Source organism: Thunnus thynnus, chromosome 4 (genome assembly GCF_963924715.1).
Source record: "Thunnus thynnus chromosome 4, fThuThy2.1, whole genome shotgun sequence".
Classification (NCBI taxonomy): domain Eukaryota; kingdom Metazoa; phylum Chordata; class Actinopteri; order Scombriformes; family Scombridae; genus Thunnus; species Thunnus thynnus.
Genome location: NC_089520.1, coordinates 3,058,090 through 3,081,043, shown reverse-complemented (window position 1 = coordinate 3,081,043; position 22,954 = coordinate 3,058,090). Strand labels below are relative to the sequence as shown.

Genomic DNA, 22,954 nt, shown 5'->3' with positions numbered 1-22,954 from the left:
AAACTGGTTGTGACGTCACAAATCCTGCTCGTAGCTGCTGATCTCAGATTTAAGGTGATCACAGAGAAACTTCCTCCTTCAGCAGATGAACATGAAAACAAACAACATCCAGCTGAAGGAACAAGAAGAAAAACACACTTTTGAGTGGACGGAGACTTTAAGAGTCTTGAAGTTAAAAGGTTTTAATACTTTTGGTGAATCAGCTCCAGTGTAGATTTAACTACCTCGTTGCTCCGGTAAAAACATCAGGAATAAGGTGTGTTCACGTGTTTCCGTGACGTCACATTTGTGATAAATAAATATTGATGAAAGTGATGCTACTGTTTGTTCGCTGCTACTGTGATTATTTACTAAAAATGGTGACAAGACACACCAAAATAATAACGGCTCCATTTCCAAACACAGCAGCCGCGTTTCTATTGGCTGAACTAACGCAGGTGAACTCTGACCTGTGAAACCACTGCAACAGGAAGCAGCTTCATTAGAAGTGAATATTAAACAGAGTGAATATTCTTCCTCTCAATGATCATCACATGTGAGACAATGAAGTTTTCACTTTTATTGACATTTCATTAACAGAACATGATGTGATTGGTATATAATCGGTGTGGGACAGTAAAACCAAACCAAACATAGAAAAAAAAAAATCATCTCTGTTCCAGTCATGTGAACATTTTAAATGATAAAACTTTGTCTTATTAGAAATAAAACTGGATTTATAGAATATCTTCTTCAATATCTTCATCATCAACGTAAACATGCCTATCCGATATAAGCATCGTCATAAAAATGGTCGAACATTATGTGCAAAGAATCATGACTTTCATCTTAAATAAGAGACAGAAATAAAAATACAAAAAATTTCAAAAAGCTTTTGTTGTTCTTCTTATTTACACGAGCTGATATCTGACTGGACATGATGACTCTATAAAAAAAACGGTGCATCATTTTGCATGTAAAGAAGTGAAGCCAAGGTCAGATTTTTTTCATTTTGATTTTATAATCAACCCATTTAGTCAAAAAACCCAAAACCAAACAAAAATCATATTATATTTACAGAAAACTTCTCTTTTTTTTTTTTTAATAAGAAAAACTAACAGAAATGAATCTCTCTTAAAGCTATGTCTGATAAAATCTCCCTAGAAGTAGTAGTAGTAGTAGTTGTGATATTATCCAAAGAACTTCAATATATCTTCAAAAAGTCTGCCAAGACTACCTTTTGATATGTTTTTATTCACCTACGTATAATATTTATTTATTTATTTTTTTTAAGAAAAGAGAACGTTAGAAACTAAAGGCAACAACAGGCGGGTTAAAGGAAGACTTAGAAAGGTGAAGCCAAACTTCCAAACTCACAGCGACGTTTCGCCTGAGACGACTTTCTGATGTTTAATTTGAATTGATACACTTAAAGTTGTGAAATGTGTTTTTTCTGGAAGTAAATATGAGTTTAAACTCAGTGACAGTTAAAAGGCAAACAGTCGAAATCTAATTAAACCTGCTGATGGTTTGAAAGCAGTTTTTGGTTGCTAGGATACCTTTGCTACCAAGGCAACTGTAGGCATGTAAACATATACCTAAACATGTGAATGTGGCTTTATTCACTTTTGTTTCACAGGTTCCATAATTCCATAAAAGGGGATGTATTCTGCTTTTTGTGATTTTCTGTTATTTATTTCCTGTTCTGATGTCGGATGTTAAACATGATCAGAAACTTGAGGTGAACGTTTGTAGAAATGCTGCCTGTAAGACGAAGTTACCTCTACTTCCTTCTTAAACTGATGTCAGATTGTTCACACATGCCCACAAACGGACATCTATTCTGTAATATTTGTTGCTAAGGCTGTTGCTAAGGTGGTTGCTAAGGTGTTTCCATGTGTTATTCACTCTCATATTTCAGATGTGATTCAGCTCCAACATGTACGGATGGATTTGAGAAGTTGACATTTGGAGTAAAGAAGGACCCGGAGGAAGCTTCCTGAAAGCTGACCAATCAGAGCAGAGTGGGCTCATCAGGAGGCAGGGTCTTACAGAGACAGGAGCTAAAACGGCCTGTTTCAGACAGAGGCTGAACTGAGGGGCTGCATAAAGGACCAGTAGAAGATAAATAAAGAGTTTTTAAATCATGCAAAGATATTCCAGTAGAGCCCCTGAGGGTAAAAGTCCTCTTTAATAATTTCTAACTACTTTACTTTTTAACTACTGTATGTTTGGGGCTAATTCTATGGAAAATAGAGACTGTGTCTGAGACAGTACACATAGCACCAGAAACAGGAGATTATATAGAAGTTACGTGTAGATTTCATGTTGATTTCCAGAAGAATTTCCTTGGAAAAGCTGACAGAGATAAATTAAGACCCAATTAAATATTCATTTATTACTGTAGTTGTACATATTTGTTGAATTGTACGCTTGCCTATAATTAGGGCTGCAACTAACGATTATTTTCATTATTGATTCAACGTTTGGTCTGTGAAATGTAAAGTTTTGTCCTCAATCTTAAAGATATTCAATTGACTGTTATATATGTAGAAGAAAAACAGCAAATTCTCACATTTTTTTTAGTATTTTCGATTGAAAAATGACTGAAACGATTATAAAAATAGTTGCTTTCTTTTTGTCGATTGACTAATCGTTGCACCTCTACCTGCAGAAAGACTTAAGTAAAAGAAGGTTATGTTACAAACTAATTGGAATTAAAGTGTACCAATTAAACACTGTCCATTTTCTCTACAATTAGTCCTTTGAACCTTTTTACAATTACATGTCATTTTTAGGAAACTACGGTAAACTATGAAACCTGTGAAATAAAGTGTTTTCTCTACGTTCAGATCAGCTCTGACTTCCAGAAATGTTTGTAAAACTAAAAGACAAATCTGCAGTTGCATCATTGTGTTGCTTTTCATTGATCGATTGCTGTTTTGTTTTTTAAATAGAGTAGTTTTTTACTGTAATGCAGACGTACCGTCTCTGGCGAGTGTCACTGCTGTTTGGGAGTGGCGACGTCCGATAACTAAGTCTACCTTTAAAGGCAACTCACTGTTGTCTGAAGCCACCAGAACATCACCAGACCTGGGACGAAACGACGCCGCGCTCTCACCGGAGATCAGCTTCTCCGCTTCTTTTCTAAAGGAAGCAAAGTGACGCTAAACTCGAGTGAACTTGTCTGTGTTTTTTTTATAAAGTTATTTCTTTTTTTTTCTGTGGTTTACTGAACTTGTCTGCCTGGCACACTCAAGCTCCTTCCTCCCTCTTCTAAAGTGAAGGTAATGCTTTCATGATGGATGCAGGGTAAAGCGGTGACGAAGAGGAGGAAATGGGACTTGTTGTGGCGAGTGTGGACTGTCCCCCCACCCGGCTGGCACTCCAAGACAGACAAATCCAACAACACCAGTGTGTAAATGATGTCGGTTCATCCCAGGTCTGCATACAATATCCATAAAAGAGGCAAATTTTTCAGAGGACCCTTCGCCCTCTGTGACAAGTTGAATAAATACGTTTCAAACAGAAAAGCGGACAGACGGTGTCCAACATATTAAAATCTCATGTACATATATTTTGTCTTTATGTGTGTTCCATAAGTAATATGAATAATGCAATCACTATGTTTTCTTCAAGTACCCTTCTTCCATTTCCACAAACAGACATCTGCTGAAATACACTTTACTTTTGTAAACTGCTATTCTTCTGTAAATCTCAGTAAATATATACACAGTTTCAGACTTTTCTCCCAGACAGATATGAGAGGTGGGGGGGGGGGGGGGGGGGGGGGCATACTGTATGCTTTAATATATCTAAGTAAAGATGTTTTTTCCAGGTAAAACATGATGGAAAAGGATGATTTACCTGCTCACTACCCCCCTTTAAATTTCAACAGATCGCCATCTGTCATTAAGTACTGCTTCACTGATAAAACCACTGTAACCAGGACCAGTATTTATCAAACTTATTGGATTCACACTCAAAAATGCTCTAAAGAACCAACTTCAGAGTAAAAACACAGTAAAGACTTTTATCACCGACTGCTATTTACAGCCAAGTGTAAAAGTTTCAGATGATCACATGACGAGATAACCAATCAGAGATGTGCATTGACTCTACATTCATTTAAAAAAACATCCTTACAGTTTATTCTGCAGGAACGTGTATAAGTTCATTTTATATGTGTGTGAAATCTTTATATCTCTAAATAATGTAACATGTGAATGAACAACAATCTTAATATATTTATAATGATTAAACATATAAATAAGGGTGAAATACTGTAATACTGTAAAATCGTGCAGTGAAACATTCTGCTGTTGGTCAGAGAAATGTGAGATGATTAGAAAGTGATTACAAATCACATCAATGCAGATTTATTCTTGTTGTTTTTCACTCCTGTTGTATAAATTTAAAAAAAAAAGAATGAAAAAAGTGTCGTAAGATGCTATCAAATGTTCAAACGACTCTATTCTTACTGATTCTGAGTTATGCATCATTACAAATGATAATGAGTCCAATCAGACAGAAAGCAGAAGTTTTCCTTTGACAAAGCATCTACTGTCATAAAATTATCTACAATGTATTTAATCATCGTTATTCTTTTATTCATTCACTGATTTATTTAAACAAATCTGAAACATTATTTTCTTCATCATCACATGTTCATATGCAGCTTTCTTGTGAGTCTGTGTGGACGAGTCGTTTGTGTTTGAGTTAATGACAAAATAATAACCTTTATAACGCCTGTATTAGTTTTATTGACATTCAATAAAAAAACAAAATGTATTTCTGCACTGAAGTCATCGACTATGAACCTCTGCAGCTCTCTGACATTTAACAGCATTTTGAAGAAAACAAAAAAGTTTGATAAACATTTTTTTTTAAAGTAAAAGTGAAACATTTTTACTTTTATCTTAAGTCCTTTTATTAGTTTGATAAATACGGGTCCTGATGAGGATGGTGTGAGAACAGGAGTCATTCAAAACAACATCGGGGCGGCAAAAAAACCAGCATGAGGAAACTGCATGAGAAGTGCTCTTCTCTCCCCATCGACATCTGCCGCTGTGGTGCCCTGGAGCAAGGCACTTAATCCCCGACCGCATCAGTGACTTGCAAATATAAAGATATGAATGATCCGCCTGCACGTCTGCGACTGTGCGACCTACAGTTAGTTCCTGATAGCGGCACTGACGCTAGCTGTGATCCTGTATGCGAGTTATTTCCAGCAGCGACGACACCTCTGCCACTTTCATTATGAATGAGCACCTAGAAACAACAATGAGCGCGAGTGAAATTACACGTGGGTGTGTTGAAGTGGGATGGAAACCCCTCATTAGCTCGATGAAATGTTCCCCCCCCACCCTTGGGGAGAATCGCATCGAGGGAACAAGCTACACGACTCTCCCTTTCCATCATCTCTCATGTTAAATTACAGCGTAACAAAACACTCAACTGATGACAAACCTGCACTGCTTCACAACTAGCCCGGAGCTCTACTATTTACAGAGTGCACCAGCGTCGAGTAGAGACAACACACGGCCGACAACCACCTTTACAGGACATGGATCACGTATTATCTACCCCTGTTTAGCCTTGAAGTGCACAAAAGCAAAACCTGAAGTATTTTCCATCAATAAACGATTCAGCAGAGACGTACAGCAGAGTGTTTCCCCCACCCAGAAAAATAAGGAAGACAATTAATAAATTAATACATGACACAGTGGTATCAAGATAAACAGTCCAAACATGGAGCATGTCTTAACTAGTAATGGCCACAGTGCTGTATACCATTATCAGCCTAATGACTCCACATGAATGTTAGTTTTGTCTCAAGTAAACAAACAGGCTGAATCCTGTTTTCCTGTCAAATTACACAAGCTGGTTTTCTTATAATCTGGTCACATGATGAGTCATATCTTCAGTGTTTTGTGACTCCTTTCAATTATTATTAAGCACCTTTCAGTTTATCATCAGTCAGGACTTAACTCCAAAATGATAAACGTCTATTTGAAAGAAGCAATTCATCGATAAATATTTCAACAATGGACGTTAATTCAGCTTTAACTGTTCTATTTTCTCACCAGCGATCATATTCACATTTACTTACACAAAAACTTAATATTCATATTAAGCTTGTGGCCCTTTTATTCCATTAATGCTGAAGTTTAACTTTCAATTCCACTTCAATTTTGCTCTGGTGTTCATTTCTATTTGACTCAAGCAGCTCCGTCCGGACCATCACACACAAGCTGAGAGCACACAAAGAGAAAAGACAAGTTTGGTCCAAATAGGCAATTTTCTTTGGATAGACATTCATGTTTTCCACAGACATACACGCCCCTCCCTGCAGACTGTGTACAGGCTGAAAGGTAAAAAAAGGAGCAGAATGTCTTGTTCTGTGTTTATTGAACACCCTCCAGGAACAAATATGCACTTTCTACCGAGTCAAAATAGCGCTGTAGGATATTGAACGACATCGATTTGTGCTGAACGCCGCGTGTGCTGAATTGCTCTCGACAGCGGCGAGTAATTGCGAGGATATGGGCTGAGAACACATTCAATTACTGCAGGACAGAGAGCGGTGAATAAAGTACAAAGCTGAGCGAATGAGAACAAGAACAAGGGGAAGCAGAGAGGCATGTAAAGAGGCAGACATTATGTACAGTTTCAAACGTACGGAGTCTCGAGTAGCTTTAAAAATGATGTGGAGAGACGTGCTGCTGCGTTATGAGCGTGTGTATGTATGGATAGTATAGTTAAAAACTCTTCAGTTAAAAAGTTTTCAGGAACAAGATAAAACAGGGACACTTTTCGCCTGATGACAGAATTTTTTAAAAACATCTGATGACTTTTCAACCAACTGAAAATCAGCAGTCTGGATGACTCAGTCAGGATGTCCCAGCTTGCCCTACAGCAGTGGTTCCCAGCCTGAGTGGCCTCAGAGTGAACCATTATGAGTCACACTGGAGTTAATGACATTTAAATGAGCAGCCTGTGTATTTAAATAAAGTGTGCTGTATAGTCAGAACTGCAGTGCTGCTCTTTCAGAGGATAGAGCATCTGTCCTGTTTTTTAAAGGACAGATAACTCAAATCGATGTGTTCGTACGTGTGTCGCTCCCTCTGCACGGTCGAATGGCAGCTGATTAAAACACCCGAACTTCAAAATCAAAGAAAATACTCAGAAGTCGGGTAACACGTTCGATCAGCCCCTTTCAGACATGCATCTCTTAACACATTACTCTACATTAATCTGGTATTAATTTAACATGTCGGTCTCATGTCTGAATAAGCGTCACGGCAGTAACCTACGAGGTCGGACCTGAAATGTTTTTGTAACACTTTCAGCAAGACACAAATCTGAATTGAATGCTGTCAGTTTAACAGACATAAATAAATCTATTACTCTATCTTTATCTCTTTTTCATAAAGAAAATAAATCCATTTTAATAAACTATGCTGTAAACAAGCCAAATTGAAGTTGATGAGATCAGTCTATAAAAACTATTTCCACTCTGCGGTGCAACCGGAGCAAATGAGGTTAAAAACCCTCAAACAACCACGATAATATTCTGAGCAGCATTCTCACCCCACATTCGCTCTCTAATAAATGATGAAACTGATGTGAAAACGTATCAGTGAATTCAAGTGAGGCGCTGCAGGAGAGCGACGCCCCTTCATTAAGACTTCAACAGAAAAAATAAGTTTGAAAATCCATCAGTGACGCAGCCTGAGAGAGAGAGAACAAAAAAACACCTCTGCTGTCAAAAACAACCTCTCTCTGCCAAATATTGTGCCAGAAAGCAGCTCTTTCCGTAAATGTCCTGTCATGTCTGAATGAAGCCGCGGGGAACATTTACGTAAAAGTCACCTCTGTCCGAATGACAAAAAGCTGTCACTTTAACAGACAGATGAAGCCAGCAGTGTTATGTAAAACACATCTGAAAAGGGCTTTAATTTGTGTCTTTTTGAAAAGTGGAAACCCTTCCTGACACCCAGAATCAAATGCATTTTATATAACAATTTGGCCTTTTTCAGCATGTTGTATTTAAAAACCTTGATTTGAGTCGTGTCTGAATAATCCATACGCCCTATCATTAACTCTGTAGAGCATGAAGTGAACTTGATTATACCAGAATAACACAGCTTTGGCTGCAGTCTACAACAACACATTTTAGCTCACTTTCCAGCGCAAGGCAAGTCACAAGACAACTGATGTTTCTACTGATACAGAAAGTAAAACAAGCTGTGTCTTCGTGTTGAAAATGACAAATTATTTTAGATTTAGGGCCAAAGACAACGAGAAATTTTGGCACTTATGACAAAAACAGGAAATGAATTACAACAAACAATCATACAATAAAAGCACTTCATAAATCATAAAGAAAGCAGCCGGATTCTGATGCACATGACCGAATGTGGACAAGCAACCTGGATATAGATGGTGTATTGATTAAAAAAAAATAAAAGAGAGCGCAACAGAGAGACAGGGTAAGTAGAGACGAGAAGGTAGATAGAGCGAGTGAACCCAGCACAGAGAGGCCAGATGGACGGGGAGAAAAGACGAGGGAGGACAGTCGGATTAAAGCGAGGGATGTGGAGGGTGAGTGGCCCCTATTAAAGCTTTGTGAACAGAAGTACTTCATTAAGCTCGGTCGATGTCGCCGTGCCACAGCCAGCATACTAATACACGCCTACATATACTACCGGTCAAAGGTTTTTATTGAAATTTAAGCAGCTCAAGTCCGGTGAAGAACTTTTAATGGTACAAAGGTAAGCTGTAAACTGCCAGAGGTAAAAAAAAAAAAAAGTTTAGGCTACCAAAAATTTAAAAATTATGTTAATTTCAAGGGTCAAGTAATAGGTTAGCAACTCACAGCTTTTCTGCAGCAATGGAAGTAAATGAAGCTTGAGAGTTGATGAAAACAACTCCTACAGATGTCTCAATTAGAGCTGCAATGATTAATCGAGTAGTTGCCAACTATTAAATTAATCTGCAACTATTTTGATAATTGATTAATCGCTTGGGGTCATTTTTTTAAGAAAGAAAATGTCCAAATTCTCTGATTCCAGCTTCTTAAATTTTTTATGGACCAAACAACTAATTGATTGAAAATAATCAACAGATTAATCGATAATGAAAATAATCATTAGCGGCAGCCCTAATCCCAACTTTAGCTGATTACTTCCAAACCCTCTGTCTGTATAAAAGCATGGAAGAGGAAGTGTGACGGTCTGTGGTTCCTTTGCTGGTGACTTGCACAGACTGACTGGCAGTATTTAGCAGAGCCATGCAGCACCTTCTGGTCTACACCTAGCTGGTCAGGAATTCAGCCAACAGCAAGATAATGATAAAAAAAAAAAACCTCCAGGCTGTTGGAACTACCTTAGAAGAAAAGAATAAGACATTAGACTTCAAATCATGCAACCAGCACAGCCATTGAGCTGGTTTGGGATGAACTGGACAGAAGGGTGAAAGCAAAGTAGCCTGCAAGTGCAACACATTAGTAGAAAATTCTGCAACAGTGCTGGGAAGAGCTTTCCATTAATATTTGATTTCCATTGTAGAAAGAAAGTGTGTTCACCTGTTATATCTACAACGGATGGCTGCTTTGATGAGTCAAAAACTTGGATTTAAATTTTATTAAACAAAAAGATTACATCTTTTTTTTTATCGCCAATTGTTTGTACATTGAGACATTAAACTAAGTAAATTTCAATAAAACCTAAAAATTGAGGTGTTCTAAAACTTTTGACCGGTAGTGTATATCCTCTGTGCATCCCTCCCTCCCCCTCCAACTCACTATCTTCAAACCCAGCTTTATTCTGCCTCCTTGTCCTCTTTGTTACTTTCTCTTTCCTCCCTCTCTGTTGCTCTGAGCCTCCCTCCCCGGTAGAGCGTGGAAAGACAAAAAACACAAAGACGAGGATAAAGACAAGACCTGAGGGAACAAAACTAGTTCAGCTCTGGTTGTCTGGGTGCAGTTTGTTAAATGTGAGCAAACGTGTTAGGCCTGTGGAAACACAGATAAGGCTGTTAAACTGATATTAATCTATTCTATCATTATATGCCGATGACACCCTAATGTTCTGCTGAAACCCAATGGTCCAAGCTGTGTGGTTTGTTTGACTAAGTGAGGGGAGTTTTAAGTTGATAAAGGTCTGAATTAATGCTGATGAGGATGTTCTTGTTGTGTATGGTGAGAAAAGAGAGAAAAAGGTCCTCTTTGACAGTTTTAAATCTCCACACAACTGAAAATAATTTTAACAAAATTCAGCGATCCGCAGAGAGATCATTGGTTTTCTTTTTGTTATGGCCTTTCTACCTACATTTTATCTTCAAGTTTGATATTTTTAAATAATTTATTTTCTTTTTTTTCTTTAAATTTCATCTGACTTAATAGTTGAAATAGTTCAAGCTGTTGTTAGAACAGACTTGGAGGTGGTGTCTGGCTTTGAGGAGCATATTCTGCCCCTACTCCTCTTTCTTTTTATTTTCACAGAGAAGGAGAGTCGTGTGTTGTAGGTCCCAGAAGAAAGAGTCAAAGTTCATTGTCGCTTTTAAGATCCCATTTCACTTGCAGCCAGAGAAGTTGTGGGTGAGACTGAAAAATCTGCAGTTTATCTGCTCTTAGCCAATCAAATCTTCCTGGAGTCTTTGTGGACTTGTTCTTGCTGTCGTCAGCCATGTTTGTTTTAAGCGTCCTTGCCCGGAGAAGAACAGGGGAAAAGACAAAATCAGAATCCTTCCTGTTTTACACAAGACAGGCACAAATCTCACACTCACTCTGATCAAATGTCTACATCTACTCCTGCAGAGCAATTCCAGTGCGCGCCCTTCTTGTAGCAGTAGCTAGCACAATTAGCGTCTTTCAGCAGTGACTTTCATTTTCTTTGCTAGCATTCTTGGCTATTAGCCAACATAAGCTACAATATGACGACGACTCGACCCCCTCCACTCCATGAACTTTGACCTCTTCTAAGCAAAGTTGCCTGTCATACCCACTCCTGAACGGGGTATTTGTAGTAGTGCTGCGTCATGGTGTTCTGCTGCACTCCTTTGTTTTTGAACTGAAAGATCGTGTATACCAGGACCAGGATGCACAGCGACAGGATGCAGGGGATCACCACAGCGATGGCATTGACTGTCGTTGGGACGTCGTTGATGGTCACCATGATGTCCACGTCGTCGAGGGGCAGCTGGCGGTCACCACGGTTACCATTGCCGCCGGAGCGCTCCATGTCGGACTGGTCGCAGCCCATCCAGTCGCGCAAGATGGACTTGGGGTATCCAGGTTCCACCGTCAGCTTCTGGTTGTCGAACTTCCAGTACTCCTTCCCCTTGTAGAAGTAGGTGTAGTCTGAGGATGAAGATGACGGGCCGGGGGAGGATCATAGTGACATGGTGGGTGGAGGAGAATGGAAGAAAAAGTGGGGAGGAGGTGAAAGAAAAGAGAAAAGAGAAGAGAAATTAGTGCATTTATCTTTGCAATATAAACATCTTCCACTTTATCCCTGTTTTTGGGTAAAAACACCTAAAATGACATACCCAAATTAAAATGGTTGGTACTCCTGAACCACAGTGACTATGTGCATAAACGTCTTGCCAGAAAGAAAAACACTCTACTAGGTGATACAGAAACAGAGCAGAAGGTCTTTGACGTCAGTAAATTGAAGAAGAAAATGATTTTTGACATGGTGTGTTTAGGAGGAGCTGAAACAATTAGAAAATATGAGTCTATCAAAGCAGCGCTGTACTGTGACAGAAATGCTTTTACATGAAGTTAGATGCTAATAAACGTCCTTCTAAAGCAAAGCGCTCCGTGACTAATATGAGAGGCATCATGTGACCATCAGAGATATTAGAGGAGAGAATATTACAGCCTACAGTAGGTGATGTTACACTGTCAGCTGTAACACAACATCATACTGGACAGAAAGCTGCAGAGACAGCCTGAGGCTGCCGTTTACTACTACTGACATAAAAATTAGCACAGTGGCATGACTTGATGTTTCCACTAGGTGGGGCCGTAGCCAATAGGTAGCTCTGTGTATTTTGGCCATGAGCACGCGCAGTAAAGTGTAGCAGCTGCTGGTGGCTAGCTTTACTTTTTGCTGCTTTCACTTTACAGATATCATCACGGTTGCACAATGATGCATGTATGTTTTGCCTGCCTTCAGGGGGTAAATATTATCTATATATTACTAATAAGGAATCAGCAACTGGGCGGAAAATTTGCGTGTGGTTTCAACCAATCAGGTTGGGCCACCAGAAAAAAACGAACATATTACACTCATACCGGCGTCAGGCTCTTTGTAGGCAGCACTTTTTCATTAGTCATCACACATTTCTGTAATTATGTATGATTTATGTAAGAATAACAACTGAAATATATACATACACACAACATTAACAAAAACTATTTTCATTAAAGGTGCAGTGTGTAGAATTTAGTGGCATCTAGCAGAACAGACTTGGCAGAAATTGAATATAATATTCATAAATATGTTTTAATTAGTGTAAAATCACCTGCAGAATCATTGTGTTTTCATTACTGTAGAATGAGCCTTTATATCTACATAGGGAGCAGGTCCTCTTCCACGCAACCCGCCATGTTGAATCACCATGTTTCTACAGTAGCCCAGAATGGACAAACCAAACAGTGACTCTAGAGAGGGTCTTTCACGGTCTCCTTCACGCTTGGATGTGGAGGGGGAGGGGTATTCAGTCGGTTACAATCTGCATCCTCCTCACTGTTGATGCCACTAAATCCTACACACTGGTCCTTTAAAATATGTATTTAACAATTGGAATTGCAAGAGGGGCGGCGCCCTTCATGGACCACACACCCCCACATCAACACATCTAAAAACGTCTCAGTAAACCGCCATGATGACCAAATATATATTATGCATTAAGTTTGTTTTAGTTGATTTTGATATCATGTTTAAATTTCAAATCAGATTAAAACATTATATTTCTCAGTTTGTGACTGTTCGACAGGTCTAGACCATTTTTAGATTTTTTTCATACCTAAAGAAATTCCTAAAGTACAAGAAAATTGATGAATGCCACAAATGCTCTTCAATCTCTTGTATGTGTCACTTAAGAATGAGTCTGTTCGCTTGAGTGAACATATATTGGATTGAAAGAAAGTCAAAATGAGCACCAAAACTACATTGTTCCACCTTTAAAGTGGAGCTGCACTTCTGTGATTGTGTCGGAAGAATAGAGGCTCAACACATAATAACTGCCACCCAGAAAACTCCACCATGTTTTCTAAATTCCTCAAAATCTCACTCTCAGGAGACACACAGTTACATGCACAACAAACACTGACAAATACTGTCCCCCACTCCTTAAGAAAAGCTTTCTCTTCAACTCAGAAACATCCATCTTCAGTGTCCTCAGCTGCCTCTCTCAGCTCTGGTTTATCCCTGTGGCGCAGAATCTCATTAGAGGCAATAACATTTCTATTGTGACACAGAGCTTATAGGCAGCTACAGTATTTTGGTCCCAGCAGTGGTTGTTTTTATTGAAGGGCAATATCATGTAATGCCTGTGAGACAAACACTGTAGCTGGGAAACAAATGGGACAGTATGTGAGAAAGAGAGAGACACACTAACACATTCAGACAGATGTGAGGAAAAGCTAGAATCTTCTTCTTGACCAACAACAACCTAAAAACAATCAGTAAAACCTGTTTTTACACCTTTCATTTAATCTCTTTTATGTTGTGTTTTGTGTTTATTGTTCAGATATGTGTTCTGTAACAATTATTAATTTAAAGCTGAGATCTGCAACTTTCTGGACATTAATTCCTCTGCAGCTGTGTGAGGTTATGAAAATGACGTCTGATGTTTGATAGTTAGCTTTCTATCTCGTCCATACTGGACAAAAAACCCACTAACATCTAGCTTTTGTCTTCAGTATGAAAGAGTACAATCAGCTTCCATTCGGGGTCAAATGACTCTGCAGTAGTCACCGGTATTTATCGGCTCCGGCTCCAATCGGCGGTGATGGAAACATGACACCCAGATGGACACACTAATTTTAGCTAGCTTTATGTAGCATTAGTATGCTAGGCAATCAGTCCATCTGTGTGACTTTATATCCACTCTGTGACGTCTTTCAGAGCGCACAAACACCGTAAACACACCTGTCACCTGCCCAACTGTTACACCAGAAACACTGCTGCTTATTTTTATACACACAGCATGGCACAGCTATGCTAACGATGCTAGCCTTGATAACTAGCTGCTAGCCGTGATGTTGAACATGACACACCAGAACAAAAAGACAGAAAAGCAAACTCGTCAACTGGCAGCAGGAAAGGAGTCAATCGGCTATTTTAGCAGGTTAATGGGTGACAAGGGTATAAATTAGCATACAAATGTTGTAAATTTAGATTCACACAATTTTCTGTGGTTTGAAAAGACTTTATTCTCTTTGTCATTGCAGAAAGCTCGTAAGGTTTGATCACGAGCAAAGAGGCTGAAGATCAGCTGATTCAATCGCTGCAAATGTGTCTTAAAGTCTAACAAAATTCCACTATGAAGATTAAATTAAATTATATTTATTTAAGCGTAATGGCTTTCAGGTTAAAAGTCTTCTTTTAACAGTTTCCTCCAAAACAGTAGAGATCCGCTGATCCTTCGAGTGTTTCAGGAGTCTCAGTAGAAAGTTTTAGTTTCCTCAGATGGTGTAAAAATTTGTTTTTATTTTTACAGTAATGACGACACACTTCTAGAGGGAAACATACTGTAGAAAAATATTTGGATGTTTTTGGTATGAGAATGGTCAGACATAAACTCTAAATATCACTAGAGCTGCAATGATTAACGGTCAATCAACAGAAAATCAATCAGCAACTATTCTGATAATCAAATAATCATTTTAGTCATAAACAAAAACGTTTGCAGGTTGCAGCTTCTTAAATATGAGAGTTTCAAGTTTTTATGTGTCTAAACTCAACATCTTTGGACAAAATAAGACATCTGCAGACGTCATCTCAGGTATTTTTCACAGTTTTCACATTTTATTAGAAAAATTATTGATCGAGAAAATAATCAACAGTGTAGCGCCAGCAGCCCATACGAAGGGTGGAAGATGTTATTTGGCACTGGAAAACTTTAAAGGGTACGCTGAGGAAGCAGGTCAGAAGGCAGGCGAACGTGGTGTTTATTAATAAGAATATTGATGAAACAGACAAACAAAATGAGCCCTCTGACGGACGCAGGAGGAAAAAAACAAAACAAGCAAAATCTGCAGCAAGCTGCCACCTCCTCCGTCCCTCCATCACTACAGACTACAGTGACCTGCTCAGCTTCAGCTGACTGGAATGAACCATCAGCACAGGAGACGCAGGGTGAACTGGTCTGGTACCGAGCTTTCAGATCATATAGAATATTATTAATATGGGATTCTTCTGCTACTGCTGACAATCACAGTCTTCTACAGTCACACTATTAAATTAATTGCCGACTATTTTGATAATCGATTAATCAATTCTGATTTTTCTCTGATTCCAGCTTCTTAAATGTGAATATTTTCTGGTTTCTTTAGTCCTCTATGACAGTAAACTTGGACTGTGGACAAAACAAGACATTTGAGGACGTCGTCTTCACCATTTTCTCACATTTTATAGATCAAACAACTTACTGATTAATTTAGAAAAAATCCAACAGATTAATCAGTAATGTTGCAGCAATTTACATGTAATTTACAACAGAACAGTTTTATCTTTCCTGCCTCAACTTGACTCACAGCTTAGTGCATCTAATGGTGCACACCTGTTGTCACTGTCACTGATTAACCACTGACATCACAAACACATCACAGCAGGACTGAAGCCCTTCAACAAAAAGTGACAACATGAGAGATAAATGAACAGATTAACAGAAACTTTGGACTGAATTTATTGATTTAACACTTAAAAAACTGTGTGAATGTTGAGAACAGTGAGAAGAGAGAAGAGCAACCTTTTCACAGGCAGATTAATTCATAATGACAGTAATCGTTAGTCGCAGCCTTAAATATCAGAACAACATATCAGATCTCTGCGGCTGTAATACACACACACACACACACACACACACACATATACACACACACACATACACACACACACACTCTCTTGTCTGCTGCCTCCAAAGTCCCTGCAGGATTGCTTCTCATCTAACACCAGGACACCACACCCGACCAACCATGTCACCGCCTCTGATCTCACACACACACACACACACACACACACACACACACACATACACACACACACACACACACACACACACAGATACAACCAGCTCTGACTCTGGCTCTTGTCAATTCCCTCAGAGGCAGCCACAAGGTCATGAGGTCACAACTCGACAAGTAGAAGTGATGATGGGCAGTTTTCTTCCAGAGGACTGTGTGTGTGTATGCGTGTGTTTGTGTGTGTTTGTGTGTGTGTGTGTGTGTGTGTGTGTGTGTGTGTGTCTGGCATTTTTTCCTGAGCCATGTTATGCTGCTATAACATAAACACTAAGTTAAGAGAGAAGAAATTCAGTGTGGGACTGTCTGGTCGTCTGTCCGGCAGCTTCAACGACCAGTTAATTGACTTGTTGACTAATTAGTCTCTCGGCTGGACGTTCTTCTCTGATATTTATCCCTTTAGAGGGAAAATGGCTTCTTGAGCTCAATATGTTGAAAGACGGAAAAATCATTTCTACATATATATTGTAGACGGTTTTAATTCTATAACAGAAAGTAGGTATGATTTTCAAATGGAGTCTACATATAGATACATTCTTAATAGGCAGACTCAGGTCTAAATCCAGACCAGATAATTTAATCTGGACTGGGAACGAATCTGACCCGGACCTCTTTTGAGTGACACATCGCTGTCACATCACCTCACCTGTCACTCAGCCGCCTGCCACAGTTAACAAGGTTGTTTGAGCTCCAGTTAAAAGAGTAAAACACGTAGTTCAAACTAGCTATACGACCTTATATATAAGGGTTGACAGTGAGAAACCTGCATTTAAAGATGACTGGACTGGAGAAATACATGTTAATATTGCCTGAGGGGAAGTACAAGGACCTTTGTGATTGATTTGCTATGAAACAGTGGCCGTAATGACGACACCAAACATCCAAAACCATCCCGAAAACACAAAAGCAAGAACCAAAAAAACTGAACAGGTGAGTCCTGATATCAAGTCTCCAGCAGAAATAATGTAAAATCAAACATATTCAGTGATGAATGTCACACTGCAGCAGAATCATTAATGAAAGTTTAAGGACTTTAAGGTTTCTCAACGTTGTGTCACTTCTCCCTTTAACACAGAAATGCTGTTCAGACCTACGTAGTTCTGGAGTTTTTGGAACTTAAATTCATCATCATTTAACGCACCGTTATACCTCTAAGACTTGTATCCGAGCGCTCCAACCATTAACTAACGTCCTGTACATCACAGCTGAGTTGATGTCAGTGAAAGCAGACAGTCAGACACTCACATCCCTCCCTGCTGATGAAGGCCCCCTGCGGTGCGTCCGGTATTCCCTTCCACACAGTGATGGGTTTGGGGTATCCCGGGTCGGCCGTGCGTTTCTCCTCGTTGTAGCGCCAGTACTGGTCACCTTTGAAGAAGTAGGTTTTCCCGACTGGTTCCCAGCGCAGCGCCGTGTCGATGCCGTCTTTGGGGAGGCAGCTGCCCAGCTCCACCAGGCTGTGAGGGTAACCCGGCTCGGCCGTCACCTCCTTAAACACCCAGTACTTATCGCCTGGAAGATGAATGATAATACACATATTCTCAGTGTTATTATCACATATTTATTATCAACTTCTGTTTTTTTAAAGACAGAAACTGTGAGTTTTATTTAAGTCTGATTTCTTACCCTTCAAAAAAGACCCTGAAAATTTGAAATTGAGTGTTTTCTCCCTTAGTTTAATATTTATGAGTAATTATCTAATGATTCAGATCATCATCAAAATCTAATCAATTGTTCCTCCAAAGAAGGACTGTAGATATCCTGCTAGTACACAGACATGATAAAAAAGATGTCAAAACATACACATAAATAAATGAAGGTTGAATTTACTGAAACTAAATAAATTAAAAACAGTCACAGTTGTGGTTCAACTGCAGTTTAACAAAGTAGATTAAATAAAAAATCTGCAGCTGCTTTTAGAAAGAAAGAAAAACACAATAGAAATGAAAAACAGGCTGTTAAATCAGAGAATTACTCTATAAAAGCTTTTTTTTTTTTTACCAGGTTATTAAATTAGACAGACTTGACAGCAACTCATTTTAAACAGCCTGCACTCGTCATACGGGAACAATGAACACAAACAAAGATTAATATAAAACGCTGAATCCTCATTTTATCCTTTTCAGCCACTAATAGTTTTCCTCAGGCAGTTAAAGAAGCTTGACTCAGCGTTAATTTTTTTAAAATAGACGGTGCTGGAAGATAGTGTGAGACCTTTAGCGGGTGTTTTTTATCATTATAATACCTCACGGAGACACATATTTAAATCCACTGTGTGCGGCTCTGAGGGAATCTGTGTTTTTAAAGGAAAGTCACAGCGTCACTTCTGTTGTTAATCTGAATTTATTGGTGTAATCTGGAACGTTAAAAAGGAAACACAACAACAAAACACCAATCTGGACCTTTGACAATGTGTAAAAACCAAAACCAGTGAGCTTTACAGGTGGAGACAATGGAGCGATGGTTTCATGAGTGGGTTCTTGTTTTGTTGACGTCTCGTCTGACGCTGAACACATTCCTGCCAACGGTTTCAGATTATTTCACTGATTGCAGCAAAACACCAGAAAAAGGCAGGAAAGACTGTCAGCAAAGTAAACAAGGATGTAAACAATCCAAGTTTCAAAATATTCAAAGAAAGAAAAAGCAAATACATTAAAATGTTTATTCAGCTTCAAGGAAACTGTCTCCTAGAAATTATGTTTACATACAATTAAACTGCAACATTTCAATTAACATAACGAGGAAATGTTGTTAATTAACATATCTGGAAAATTCTGTAAATCTGTAAAACGTGAATATTGATATACTGAATATGTTGATTGTTTTCTGCCAAAATATCTGATCCTGCAGCACGTTACTGGCAGGTAGAAACTACAGTATTGTTGAAGTTTTTGTGGTTGTGTTCAGACTCCGGCAGCACCTGGGTAACATTAGAGATCATGATCTTAGTTTAAAACATCTTCTGTGCAGTGAATACATTTAGCACAAATAATCCAGTCATCATTTACATTTGATCCCACAGCGTAACTGGGAAAACAAACTGATTAAAAGAACATCGTTGCTCAGAGATTCACTCAGTGTGTTTTGATGAGTCACACTGAAAGTAAACAAGTGTGAATAAATTCCACAGAGCAACTTTAAGTTTGTTGCTTTTCTCTGCCTTGAAACAATAATCGTATGTCCACATGTACATCGGCAGCATTATTGCTAGTAGGGCTGCAACAGTTCTCCAAATCCATGATTTGGTTCAGACTTCTCTTTTTTTTGGGTGGGTGGGGGGGTTCTGGGTTTTATTTAATCAAATGTAATTTGGAATATGAGAACACTAAAGAGCAGTATGAAGGTAGATTAACTTATACATTAACTTCACATAAATTAACTAAGTAAATAACAAATAAATAAATAAATAAAAAGCACTTCTCTTAAGAAGAGTCTACATATTAACTAAATAAACTAAATTACTGTATTTCCTGTAATAGTGTCTGAGGTCTTTATTTACCTCACCTGCAGAGGGTACCAGGTCTTTATTGGAAGCAGGTTTCTATTAGAGAGAGGCCTTTATTTCTAATTCTCTCTGTTTGATATGTATATTTGCTCGTATTTTAGTACTTAGACTCGTTTTCTGATCTGCTTCCGTTTGCTCTGTTCATTTTTTGTTACTGCATTCCCGGTAATTACGGTAATCCGCACCAGAGACTTCTGCCGGCCGAGCCAGCTAACTTCCAGTTAGCCCTCTGCTAACTTGAATGGGGATAAAATAATTTAATCATGTGACTCTTCTAGACTTTCCAAATGTTATCAGACTGAACGGATCAGGTTCTGATAGTGAAACGAGTCATTTTGTGGTGGTTGTGTGAGTTTTGTTACATTAGTAACGTAATGAGAGCTCAACAGTGGTGGCAGCAGGTTGATGGGGGGGGGGGGGTTACACCTGTAATTGGTAGGGGGTGTCCTCTGTGCCTCTGACTGTTTATTAACTGAACTGTGAAGAGAATTTCATACTGAAGGTCTGTAAGTTCTCACTCAGGCTGCTGAAATCACATATTAGCTTTTTGTACATGAATTATAATTAATTTATGCACAGAAATATGTGCCTGGATTTTATCTACTGATATCTATTATTGAAAGTGCTTTAAGAAGGGAACTCTGCAGCCAGTATGGACGACAGCCAACAGCGCTTTCACTGTACATATGTGTGAGTGTTGTTTTAAGACATAATGTTTCTATGTTAGATCCACATTTATAGCACAGAAAAGATTGAATTAACGCTGTCTTGCCTCACAGTCTCTGGGTTATTGGGTAGTGCGGTTTGTGTGCTGATATGTGCAAACCACCTTCTACAAGGTAAAAAAACCACCATAAAAATAGAAGATTTTAAAAAACGAAGCTCTCTGAACCAGAAAAGCTAAAAGTATTACCTGCAACCAAAACAGACTCAAACACACTGACAAACAACAAATCCTCCTTCTGATACTGTGTGTGTGTGTGTGTGTGTGTGTGTGTGTGTCCTGTCCACACGTGTCTCTGTGCTCTCGTCCAAATAAATGCAAGAAGCATCACCGTGTGTGTGTGTGTGTGTGTGTGTGTGTGTGTGTGTGTGTGTGTGTGTGTGTGTGTGTTTGAGAGAGAGAGAGAGAGAGAGAGAGACGGCAGCTGAGAGCTCTGAGAGAGCAAAGCTATTAATATCTGCTCCTGGCTGCCCGCGATAGCAGGACACTCCTTCAGAAGATGTCGGTATGTGTGTGTGTGTGTGTGTGTGTGTGTGTGTGTGTGTGTGTGTGTGTGTGTGTGTGTTACAGAGAAAGTGAGAAAGAGTGAGTGAGAGAGAGAGAGAGAGAGAGATGGAGAAACAGAAAGAGGTAGAGATGAGTGACTCCACAGTCAGCAGGCAGGGGGATGAGGGAGGTTTCGTACATAGACTGAAATTCTATTACTTTAGGCTGGCTGCTCCCCGCTGCCTCGCCATTCTCTATTTCACACTTTATTAAATATATTTTCAGGAGGAGGAGGGAACGTGGAGAGCAGGACGGAGTCTAATAACACCGGAGCAGATGGCAGACGCAGATTCGAATGCCACCGCTGTGATTTCGCTTAAGTTTTTTTCCCCCGCTGAAGATCGCGAGAGAAATCGGTTGATTTTTGAAGCAAAACACACACAAAAACTTCAAATCTGAAAATGTGCAAAGGGCCTCCTATAAACAGATCCGTTATTAAGAGGCACGTACGAGTCATTATCGATTAATTTGTCAATTATTTTCTCCATTAAGCGAAAAAAAAAGCCAGAAAATGGTGAAAAACGTTGATCAGTGTTTCCTAAAGTCCAACGTGACGTCCTCAAATGTCTTGTTTCATCCACAACTCAAAGATATTCAGTTTACTGTCATAGACGACTAAAGAAACCAGAACATATTCACATTTGAGAAGCTGGAATCAGAGAATTTGGACGTGATCTTTTTAAGAAATGACTCCAAACAATCAATCGATCATCAAAATAGTTGACAAATAATTTAATAATTGTAAATAATAATAAATGTCTGACTTTCATCAGTTTTCTTCTACTTAGTATTTTCTCAGAGGTACAAATGAAATTCAACAGATTTTCTTCACAAAGGGAGTTTAAATATGACATCATCATGGCTGCCACTTTACTGTTTTATATATGTGCTGATGTTCATGTCAGTCGTAGTAAACAGCAGCAGCTCTCTGTCCGGCATCATGTTGACACTGTAACATCACCTACTGTAGCCTGTAATATCTCATGTGACGGTCACATGACCTCCTCTCATAAGAGTCACGGATCGCTTCGCTTTAGAAAGACGGTTTTTTTAACTTCCCGTCAAAGCGTTCCCTCTTTATTTCCGTCACGGTGCAGTTGTTGCTATGACGACTGACACTGATAAATGTGTCTTCTTTTCACTCTTTGGGAACGTTTTTTGTGAATGAAACTCGCCCACAAACAGACAAAGCAGAGCAGGTCGTCTAATGATGATGATGAAGGTGAAACCGGAGATTTACTGCAAGTTTGGGCAGTTTAGAGAGTTTATGGAATCAGACTATGAGAGTTTTAAAGAATGTGAAAATGTTGCATGAGGAAAAATGATTTGCTTTTTAATGAGATAATAATTTATGACTAATTAACCCCAACAAAGCAGCTGACAGAAACATAATAACATTCTTCACAACATGGAAAGTTAACTAATTGGACCTGCAAGTGAGCTAAAATCAAAGGAAACGTCTGGCGGAGAGATAAAGTGAGATTGATGTTCTTAAGCAACATGTAGCGACGCCTCCTTCCTCCGTCTGTCAGCACGCCGTCGGCTCCACAGTGACTCTAAAATGACAAACTGGTGCACCGGTTTGACTTGCAAATATAACACAGTTTTAACGGTGCCTCCGAACCCATGAGACTGCGGTCCTAGATCGAGACAGTATGTGATGTATCGATGTTGAATAAGGACACAAAAATATGTTCGACATCGACGTCTTTTTCCTCTTACCTTTGAAGAAGACGAATTTGCCGTCAGATCTCTCGTAGGCGGCGTCGATGCGAGGCGGGAGGCCTTTCCAGAACTGATCAATCTGCATGGGATAACCCTCCTGCACCTTGTTGTTCCTCAGACGCCAAAACCAGCGGTCCTGCAACACGACCAAGTCACAAGTGATAAGTTGAGCATCATTGGTGATCGTTAAAATACACCTACAGAAACTTTTTGAACC

General features: G+C 39.1%; 1 protein-coding gene across 1 annotated transcript in view; it reads right to left on the bottom strand.

Moving 5' to 3' along the window:
• Positions 1 to 539: 539 nt before the first annotated feature.
• mmp24 (matrix metallopeptidase 24) overlaps positions 540 to 22,954 on the bottom strand; it is an 87,327-nt gene continuing 64,912 nt past the window's right edge. Inside the window, exons 8-10 of the mRNA XM_067586176.1 lie at positions 22,735 to 22,873; positions 17,483 to 17,749; positions 540 to 11,344 (exon numbers count right to left, since the gene is read on the bottom strand). Coding sequence (XP_067442277.1) covers positions 10,980 to 11,344; positions 17,483 to 17,749; positions 22,735 to 22,873 — 771 coding nt within the window. The 3' untranslated portion in view covers positions 540 to 10,979. The remainder of the gene's footprint in view (positions 11,345 to 17,482; positions 17,750 to 22,734; positions 22,874 to 22,954) is intronic.